This window comes from Amphibalanus amphitrite, unplaced genomic scaffold, assembly GCF_019059575.1.
Source record: "Amphibalanus amphitrite isolate SeventyFive unplaced genomic scaffold, NRLGWU_Aamphi_draft 000894F_arrow, whole genome shotgun sequence".
NCBI lineage: Eukaryota > Metazoa > Arthropoda > Thecostraca > Balanomorpha > Balanidae > Amphibalanus > Amphibalanus amphitrite.
Window position 1 is genome coordinate 31,938 of NW_024882388.1, and position 10,774 is coordinate 42,711.

Consider the following 10,774-nt stretch of genomic DNA (forward strand, 5'->3'; position numbering starts at 1 on the left):
GCTCCCCTCCCGCCGAGCGCCGCGCAGTGGCTGACTGCTGCCCCGGGGAACCATGTTGTTACAACAGAGTTAATTAGGACAGCCAAGGCCAACTAAACCGACTTGTGATCATATGGGCGGTGTTTTTGCTGACATAACGAGGAACCATGTGCGCTTTGGAGTTAACAAGGTCCTCGTGTCTCCAAAGGGAGTAGGGACATCATTGTTTCAAATTTTCAGATGGACGATTGTTTTTTCCACCGGAGGCTGGGGTTAGATACAGGGAGGAAAAATTTGTCGGGGAAGCTAAAAAGTCAAATATGTGCATGAAATAATCACGGAAGAGGTTGCATTTACAACAGAAAAGGATAGTCTGTGGAGGCGCTTGTCCTAGCCGGCGTTCCCGGACTCGCACGGCGGTCCCAGAACTCCAGCTCGACGGTCCCCAGCCGGCGCCGGGGACGGTCCCGCGTCGCTGCTGCACCTGCGCCGCGACGTCGGTCGCTGCAGCATCCCGCCGTCGACATCTGTGCAGCGTGCAACGGATCGGCAGCGTCGGACCGACCGTCGGCCTCTGCGGCGGGCGGGATCGGGTCGGAGCGGCGCTGAATCACGGCCGCGCCGCTGGGAGCCGGCGGCCGACAGCTCGGCGGGGATTCGAGTTTCCCGACTGATGCACCTGAATAAACAGTGTCGGAGTCGACTGGCCGGCCGACGGGGAGTGACGAGCGACGTGAGAGAGCGCCCCGCGCGCCGGCCGACGGTCATATATAGTGAGTCAGTGACCACTGCGAGAGGACAGGGGAACGGCGACCCGGAAACTGTCGACAGCCCCTCTCACCCCCCACCGAGCGGTGGCGCTGTGAACAGGTGCCTGTCCAACGTGGACGAGCTGAGCCAGGCTTATGTAGGATGTATGTATGTATGTATGCATGTATTGACATCTAAGGCGTCCCACTTATAGCGTGGTGATTACGGCCTAAGGGGACAGACGGTGATTTTAATCCTTATTTATCATTATTAGATTTTTGAATTATTGCAGGCTATTACACCTATATCCTCTCATTTTTATATTGAAAATCACTACCTTATCATTTTTAGCTATTATTTACATACAGATAGATATCATTTGCAGCATCCTCAACCTTTCATTTGGTTGCGCCGCGCTGATAGGCCCGAAACATCAATGCTTCGCGTGTCTTTCAACAGACCGCGTTCTTAGTTTCGACAATATCTATTCATAGCACCCCCTGTTCTGGCCATGTCACGGAGTAGAACCCTCTCCGGTGCAGGGACATGGCGGGGGAGGCAAAGATAAAGGAAGGTCCGGGAAGGGGAAACATGATCTCCCTCACCCAGAGAGGGGAGCTGTACGATTAATCATTCCCTTTAGGGTTTATCGTAATTATTTCTCGGATGTTTCCTCCTAAGACTCTGTTTATAAATATACATCATGATGTATTTTTAGGTATATATTTTATGTATAGGTATATGCATATACCTATACCTAATCTCCTTAGAATTGCAACGTTAAGTGGTTCCCTTTGTTCGTTAAATAGATCCATTGATTTAATAATTTTGGTGACAGATATTTGGAAGGATGGATAGGGGCGGATGGATATGGATATAAGTAAAGTAGGATAGTGGATAAAGTAGGAGAAGGGTACCTAATCTTGGATAGGGAAGGGACACATATTGCATACAAGGGGGTTCAATACCTACATGGTGGGTTGCGTCGGCCAATCGCCATCTCATCGCTATGCCCCATCATCCATGCAGGGGAGCGCCGAAATCATTCGATCATTCGTGAAGGCGTTTGTAAAAAAATATGCGACCCTTATAACGTTACTATACAGCTTTTACAAAAATGTTCGAGAACCTCGTTTTCTAATAGAAAACCCGCAATTGTGACCAATAGTTTTTCAACTACTGAGCACAAACCTTCGGTCACATGTACGCATATTGCTAACTTTCTTTCGGCTAATTCAAATAACCTATAAAAAGAACTCAAACTACATGCAGCTTATCTTTGCTGTCTGTGTTGGCCGTTGGGAGCTCAGGAAGCTATTGGGTAGGTGTCTATAACTGTAACGTGGTTTCCATGGCAATGCGCACTGCATTCTACATGCTTTCTGTATCGACTCCTAAGCGCCAGTTTTCAGAGAATAAGTTTCTCGCTCCGTCGTCTATCCGTGAATCGTTTCCCGATTAGCGCTACTGATGATCATCCATCTCCGGAGCAGGTGACTAGGGAGCCTCCGAGTGGGACCGTCGGCTGACGCGCCGCCCCTGTCCCCGCTCATAACGCCACCGACGCCACCCGAATCCGACACCGTGCGCTGTCCGGCCGTCCCAGGGTCGGCCCCGGCCCCGTCCCCATCGCGTCTCGCTCATTACGGGCTGGCAATTAAGCGGGCCCTGCGCTGGAGCCGGCAAAAAGCGCGCTGAATGGTCGCCTCTGTGCGCAGGCTCCGCCCCCAGCTGGCTGTCGGCCAGGGGCGGCACACGTGCTCTCCCTGTGAGCGCGCCGCGCCAGTCCCCGTGCAGTCCCCGTCCGCAGCGCTCCAGGGCCGGGCACAATGCGCAGCGGCGCCGGCGCTCCCAGCCACGAACTCTGCGTCAAACGCGAGCTGCCCTCGCCGGAGGGAACAGACATCTACCTGCCGGCCTACCCCGTCCTGGACTACACGGCCGGCGCCGGGAGCCTCCACAGCACCGGCTGGGAGTCGCCCTGCCTCCAGTGGAGTCCGGCCGAGTCTCCGCCGCCCACAGAGCCGTCTCCAGCCCGCAGCCGTCGGCGGCGGCGACCCACCGGCGAGCGCGCGCTGTCGGGCCGCCGGCGCTCCTCCGTGTGTCACAGTCTGCAGGAGCTGCACTCTCAGCGACAGATGGCCAACAACCGCGAGCGACACCGCACCCAGCTGCTCAACTCGGCCTTCCACGAGCTGCGACAGATCATCCCGACGCTGCCCTCGGACAAGCTGTCCAAAATTCAGACCCTGCGGCTGGCGTCGCGCTACATCGAGTTCCTGTACTGGGTGCTGCACGGCGGCGTGGACGGGCCGCCCTCACTGCCGTATGAGAGGCTCAGCTCGGCGTTCTCCGCCTGGCGAATGGAGGAGGAGCAGTGTCTGTCCGGTGGCCGGGCAGAGTACCGGGATGGAGCCAGCTGAGGAACACCCAGGTGAGTCCCGTCGGCCGGGGTTAGTGTGCACGGGTCACTGCATCTTACCGCTCCGGGTCAATAGGTCAGGTCACCTTGTGTTACTGTCCGCCTCGGGCCACTGTTCTCAAGTCCCTGCCCCGACCCGGGCCACTGTGCATGTACGGGTTCCTGTCCCGCCCTGAGTCATTGTTGTGCATGGGTTCCTGCCCGCCCCGGGTCACTGTGTACGGGTCCCTGCCCCGACCCGGGTCACTGTGTGCACGAGTTCCAGTTCCTGCCCCGCCCTGGGTCAATGTTTTGCACGAGTCCTCGCCCCGCCCGGGGTACTGCCATTGGCAAGCACGGGTCACTACCATAGATGGGCACGGGTCACTGCCACAGACGGCACGTGTCACCATCACAGGAGGGTCCGGGTCACGTGGGTCGGATCGCCCCGGGTCATTGGGTCTCGAGTAATGCAAGTACGTAACACAAACGGAGTAGTGCTAACTACAATATAGAAGTTGCAGGTTATATACCTTTACTATTTAGGTAGAACTTGCAACTAAAAATTAAATCTAAGTATTGGTTCATGTTCATATGTACTTATCTGATAACTATGACAAACGTGATAATTGCTGATAATATTTTGCCAAGCTAGTCTTTCTGTAGGCAACTACCCCGAGTGTGCACTGCGCATCAGCATAGGGTGCAAAACCATTTTACCTTGGATGGCGGTTAAATACTTGTCTTGCTTTCTGTTGATAAATTCATCCACAATGGTGGATCCAGAAAGGCGGTCTTGGACGCTGCGGAGGCATACCCCCAAAAAGTGTCTTCAAAACCAAAAACTCATCGGCTTTTGATCTCTAACGCACTGCTGCGTTGTTTAAAACAAACTTTTCCTCATAAAATATTACTTTCAGCAACCGTTCAACGTATAATGACATATGTGACTAGATAAGTGAAACGATTTAAATATAAAGGTACTGTATTACAGAAAACCTCCTCAAAATGAACAAGGCATTCGCAAAACCAAGTTTTACGAAAGCTTTCTGTGATACAGTACCTTTATGTTTAAATAGTTTCACTTATCTCAGCAGCCACTTGACCGATTTACATGCCGTAATTTGTGTAGGGTAGCTTCATTCCTTGTACGAAGTATGAAGCATTGGATCATTCCCGATGCATGTGGGTGACCCCTTATGAACGTGCCACATGTAAAACGAAGAGGTGCCAGTTTTGTAACTATTGAAATATCTCGGTAACGTTACTGGGCTGATTGCGCTGAAAGTCGGCATGTAGGTAGGCACCCACTAGTTAAACAGAGATTTTCATTAGGGATATACAATACACGCTGTTTATACGAGTATCCACGCATGAATAAATGTGTTAGATTTAACCTTAGGTTCAAAATATCAGAAATAATAGGAAAAAGTCTAGCAAACTGTTCACTCTTACCATCAAAACAAAATCAAACATTCTTGTCAATAATCATCATGCTCAAAGAAGCGTTATCTCGCATACACCTAATGTAAACCAGGATATCTACGTGTACAATAATTGATTGCTCTTATTAATTCCACATTTTATTTTTTTCCTTATCTTATTATGAATCAAGCTTACTTATGTAGAATGCTACTAACAACAACAAACTAAACTCTTCAGTATATTTTGGATTCCCTATTCTTACATGCTTGTAAAGCACAAACGAAAAGCGCAACATCGTAACACGAAAGTTGCGATCATATTTTCGCCCACATAAATTTCACATCACTCGCGGGGTCTGTTCTGTGGTTGGATTACCAACCCACATTCTCACGCTGCATGTTGTCATGATGCAATATGTTCGCGTCTCTCCCGGTTGATACAGCTGTTGGCAAAACAAACATAAGCTGTGAAAAAAAGCTGCGCTCAGCCCACCGATCGCGCTGAAACAGAGTCGAGGGCGACAGAGACGGCGCAGGAGAGTGGCGAGTCTTTCATATCCTTCTTTGAAATTATTGTTCGACACCTGTTCGATCCGCTGGCTTTGGTTACAGACTTACGTTATTTCACCACCAGGCACGCACCCTTCCTCCCCTCCCCTCCCCACGCCCCAGGCCAAGGTAAAGGTCAGGGCCAGCTGCACCCAGCTCACGTATCGCGGTAACAGTTTTACGCCCCATTCTGACTGACCGGCCCCCTGGAACTCGTGTTGACAGACGGCAATCTATATTCGAATGCTCGTCAATAAAAATATGAAAAAGTCAATATTTAAAGATTGTGCTGAAGCTTATGTAAGCAGAGATAAATCAAATCAAATATTTGATATTCGGTTGACTTACTCGATTCACGAAAATATGGAACATGGTTATTGCTGCAACAGACTGAGCTGGAGTAGATGGGAGCTACGAGAACTAGCGCCAGAAAATTCAGTTGATCATCCCCTGAAGTTATATCTTTCACTAGGCGCTATATACCACGAGATGACGCATAACACATAAAGTCGACAGCTCTGCTTCCATACAAGTGAAAAGGGCTGTCACTGGTGGATCCAAAAAAGCGGTACCTATTGGAACTTGCGGGAACATACCCCCAGAACAGTGTCTCCAATGTCCGAAAGCTCATCGGACTTTGGATTAACTGCACAACACTGCTGCTGTGCAGCGTGCAATTAAAACCAAACTTTCCCTATTAAAAGTTGTTTTGTTTTTTATCTTTAAAAGCCATAAATTTTCGTCGATTTCGGGTGCAGCGGGGGGCATTTGCCCCAAATGCCCCAAATGTCCCCACTGGATTCGCCAGTGAGGGCTGTGAAACGTGAATGAATGAGCGCTGCGTGCTCGGTCCAGCAGGCGTTTTGCCGGCGCGCCGGGGAGGTAGACTGTACCGCCGGGCCTGCGAGCTCGGCGGTGCAGTATCACCGCTCACACGGGCGGGCTGCAGCCAGCCGCGCCGGTGCGGCCGCTGCGGCCGCTGCCGCCGCTGGCCGGGCTATCCAGACTATGGAAGAAGAGCATTTGTACCGCGGCGCATCGACTAAGCCCGATTTCAATCACATCCCCACATCATTTTATATCAATAATCATACCACCTTCCACCCATGTTTTTGCTCACGGTCTGATCATTTCCCATTAAATATAAGACTGAAAGGTTACGGGACGGTCATGTAGTGGCACTGCAGCTAACAGACTCTTCTGGTTATGTTTCAGCTGTGAGACGCGTCAATGCGGCTGGCAGTTGCGGTGGCTCGTGCTGCCCTGAAGTGGACGGAGGCGGTTGGCCGATTCTTGGACCGCGGTTGTCCAGCACAGACACTCCCGGCCTCTGACCAGCGCGCCCAACTCGGACCGAATGGGACGGCCGCACCTGACTCATCGAGCCAGCAGACTCAACGCGGTGACAAGTCAGCACATTGCCCGACGTGTTTTAATCACTGTACATATTACACTTATTTATTGTTTTATTTAAGCACATCCTTTGTGAAGTCTTGAAACCACATGTCAAACAACAGAATCTTCGAAATCTATTCATGAATCCACCCTGACTATTTGAGTTGCATTCCTAATGTTTAGGGTAAGGTGCCTAATTAGCGACCCTTTCCGATTTGCGACCTACCTCCCTACAGAAAAAACTGGCAGGAGAAAACGGGGTAAAAACATCGTCAAAAGGTCAGCCGTACTTTGGTTATCAGATTTAATTATTTTCCGGTCGTCGATGTTTCTGGTGGGACGTTTCAGGTGAGTTTAAATAAAAATGACGAGTTTCTTATCCAAAACGTGTGTGTTTGGGCCCTCTCTGATGAAAAGCGATTCACCTTAGGATGATGCACCTTTTTTATTCTGGATCGACATTCCTTTTTTAATCGATTGCCGTTTTCCCATAGTGAATCGTTCAACTGTGCACAGCATGGCGGTTAAAAATGTGTCGCAACTCATATTTCCTATTTGCGCCTGACATGGTCGCAAATAGCTCAAGAAGGGAAAGAAAGGGGAAAAGAGAGAAATGAAAATGAGGTGTTGCTGAAGCTTGTAATGTGTGGCAGGGGTTGCCAAATGTCGTCACCGACTGCAGGGGTGCCGAATTCAGCGCGGACCTCGAATGTCATACAAGATAGTCCGCAAAATTTGGGTTTCCGACTTCTTTTCGCCTTCGGTGCATCACGTGATCAGTTTTTACTTACGCAAATGTGTTGGATAAACGTTCCTATTCGAGTGATTGAGTGCTTTGCGTATAGGTTACCTTTTTGAGATCATATTTCATCTTTTCAGGCGTCGCATTTTTTGCCATTTTTAATATGGGGAAACCCATTGACTTATTAGCGACCCTCCCCGGTCGCTAATCGGGAAGAGTTCCCTATTAGCGTTTTTTTTGCAATGGTTTGCCAAAATGCTCACTACAAATAAGTTATTGAATATTGGGGCAGAAAATGACCATATTTTAATAGAAAAATGAACGATCTCTTCGAAAATCAAGCCAGGAACACAGTGGCACCCACAGAGCGTGAGTAATGACGGTTCAAATTAAGGGGGTCGCTAATTAGGCACCTTACCCTATTTCCGCGATCTCTCTCTGAATCCTTTTTCGCGCAACTTCCAGTGTTTCTGCTGTGTTTCGTTACAGATGCACTTAATAATTTCACGCATAATGTTTTTCACCTGCCATATCCAGTTATTTTTTAGATTTCCCCAAAAAACACAATATCTATCGCAACGGTTCGTGTTGAAATCACTTGGTCCTAACTACTATTCTACTTCTTATTTAATTATTAAACTTCGAAGCGCCACATGAAGCCATTCATACGGAAACTGACAATATTTTGTAACATTGGTGCCTACTAGCCACATATACATATGTCCTCTGTGTGGCTCAGTGGATAATGCATCCGTCTTCTGACGCGGTTGAAGCGAGATGGAAATGTCACAGCTGGCTGGCATTTGCGTGTTGCTGTATCACAGTGGCTGCAGCAGACAAACGGCGGTTTAACTCTCTATTAAAACGCTTCCACTCGCTCGCAGACATCATGTTTTATATGTAATAAATATACAAGCTTTTAGATAGAAAAGCAATAGCCGGTGCGCATCCATTTTCACTGTTCCAATATGCCGTTAGAAGGTGACGATAGTCGCTTGTAGATATAAAACTTTATCGGAATTCACTGGGATTGTATTGCTTATGCAAGTCCAAATATTTCGGCCAATATTGTTTGGCCTTGGTCACTGGACCAAGGCCAAACAATATTGGCCGAAATATTTGGACTTGCATAAGCAATACAATCCCAGTGAATTCCGATAAAGTTTTATATCTACAAACATAAACCTGGGAAAAAATATGACTCTAAAACAGCAGATAGTCGCTTATACGCACGATTGACTATTGTTGAGTATCCATGACAGATTGGATAATGATGTAAATAATAAACCAATTAGTACAATTCAAATGTATTCAAAAACACACAAAGCCTTCGGCTTCAACAGCCTTGATCATTAGATCTTTAGATCTTAAAGATGAAGATCATATTATATAAAGATCATTAGATCTTTGCCTATGACAGTGGTCAAGGCTGTTGAAGCCGAAAGCTTTGTGTGTTTTTGAATGTATTTGATTTGTACTAATTGGTTTATTATTCACATCATTACGATTGAATATATGTGCGGTGGATTAATGTGCGACTTTTCATTGGCTAGCGGTCGACGGCAGGTTTTGGCCGCGTCTTTATGAGGCCCCGTGTCCAATGTCCATTGCGGCCAGTATCCGCCACACAAGGCCCTATATGCCCCCGCCACGCAGCATGACGCGCTGTAAAATGCCGCCTTTTGTAAGGCTCATTTTTATACTCGATTTGTATATTTAGTGTTGAACTTTGTGACAGTCTGATGGTTGGACTTTTATAGGATTGTTTTACGCGTTGTTACATGGGCACAATGACCGAGAGCCTTTCCGATCAATTTAGCGACTTCAGCGCAGTGTGTATTCCGTTGCAATAATGTTGCCGTCGATGGATGCTGGATGATCACAAGTAGTTATTGCCATTACATTACTGATGTAGCCGTGCCTTAGAAGCTGCTAAGTGCCGTGACATGTATCTGTATGCTGTGACGATGAACGTAGGATGCTGGCCTGTTCAAGTGTATGTGTGTTATGCTGACGCCTTAGTGTATGTAGTATAAATGTTCCGACGAGACCAATCCGGCGAGTCGAATTGCTGAACCCGTGGTGCTGAGCAGCGATTGCTCCGGTGGACTCTGTTCCACCGGTAAACCATAGCTGAATGCTGCTCAATGTACTTAATAAACGTGCTGTTTTGTATGTAAATAAATGTGTCCTGTTTCGCGCCCCATTGATTTTTATACAGGATGCTTGAGTGAAGTCTATTTTCTAATGAATTCAGTGGCTTCCATTTTGAGATTTTCTCACTACAATCGGGGAAGATTGTTCTTCGAACGGTTCCCGTCTAACGTCTTGCAATTCGATGCCTTGCAATGCCTAGATCGCTGGCACACGGGCCAAGCCGCCCTGACGACGTCCATCATAGTCTTGGATGGCGACCAGCTCTTAAACGACAGGTCGGGGGTGACGCCCTCTGCTGTCGGCCAACTAACCTCAGCTGCGCCATCGGTATTTCCTGAGCACGCCGGCATCGACTCTTGGAACGATGACACTAAGCAGTTTCACACAATTCGTGCCTGGACTGACGCTGCACCGCAAGGGGCCAGGCTTGGCTCTCAATGGCCACGGCTCTCAGTAGCCGAGTCTTTCCCACCTGATCCGCCTCTGCGTGACGCTGACCTTAGTTTTCCTCTGCTAAGACCGGAGCCAAATCTTCCAGCCGTTTCTCGCCGTCCGTGGCTCCACTGTCATATCGCGACGCTGCAGGTCAGCGGCTGAGGTGAGCGACGCTGGCAGAACGGGGCCGTTCAGCTGTCTGCAACGGGAGCGAAACGACGGAACGCATAAAAAGAACGCGGCGAATCTCTGAACGGAGAGGTTTCTCTGAATAGAATCCATCACGGTGTTAAGAAATTAATTTAAAGGAAGAAAAGGTGACGACTGCTTGAAGTTTCACCATGTCGTTACAGTGGGACGGTGTTATAGCCACCCCTCCCCCTCCACTTGGAACTCGGCGCTTTCGCAAATATCACTATTTTTGCGACAGTCAGGTTACATCTTTCAGACGGTAATCAACCCCAATTAGCCTTTAGTAGGGCTATGCGTATATACTGGAGGTCAGTAGGTAAGTACATGCATTACAATTGATAGTGCTCTAGGAAAGATTAAAAAATACACAAAAGGCAAAAAACACCTTGATCTATCTTGATCTATGCTGTGGTCCTTACACTACAAGCTTTAATCTGCAAGTTGCGACGCTAGCTTTTTAATCTAGTCACGACATCGAGCTGAAATCAAATTCGACATCATACATAACCGATATCGCTCTCAGGATAGCCAATTTTTCAGTTATAATGAAACAATTTGATTGGTGTTCCGCCATAGGCGGCGGAACGAGGAGGGCACCGGAGCACCGTGCCCCCTTTGATTTTGGCATTTTAACATTAGCCCTATGGCCGTTGCATGGAAAGAATGGGACCAAAAGTCGGCAGTGCCCCCCCCCCCTTTATTGAGGGTGCTCCGCCGCTACTGTATCCCGTACTCAACAGAACGGCTTGA

The 10,774-nt window shown here is 48.5% G+C and overlaps 1 protein-coding gene across 1 annotated transcript; it reads left to right on the forward strand.

The window, feature by feature from the left end:
* The first annotated feature begins 2,514 nt into the window (after nucleotides 1-2,514).
* Nucleotides 2,515-6,565, forward strand: LOC122367741 (twist-related protein 2-like). Its single transcript, XM_043341099.1, has 2 exons — nucleotides 2,515-3,163; nucleotides 6,319-6,565. The coding sequence occupies exon 1, from the start codon at nucleotides 2,559-2,561 to the stop codon at nucleotides 3,150-3,152; it is 594 nt and encodes a 197-aa protein (XP_043197034.1). The 5' UTR covers nucleotides 2,515-2,558; the 3' UTR covers nucleotides 3,153-3,163; nucleotides 6,319-6,565.
* The last annotated feature ends 4,209 nt before the right edge of the window (nucleotides 6,566-10,774 follow it).

Bases quoted from the DNA above. Each gene is read 5' to 3' on its own strand.
- LOC122367741 (XM_043341099.1), top strand. From the start codon at position 2,559: ATGCGCAGCGGCGCCGGCGCTCCCAGCCACGAACTCTGCGTCAAACGC.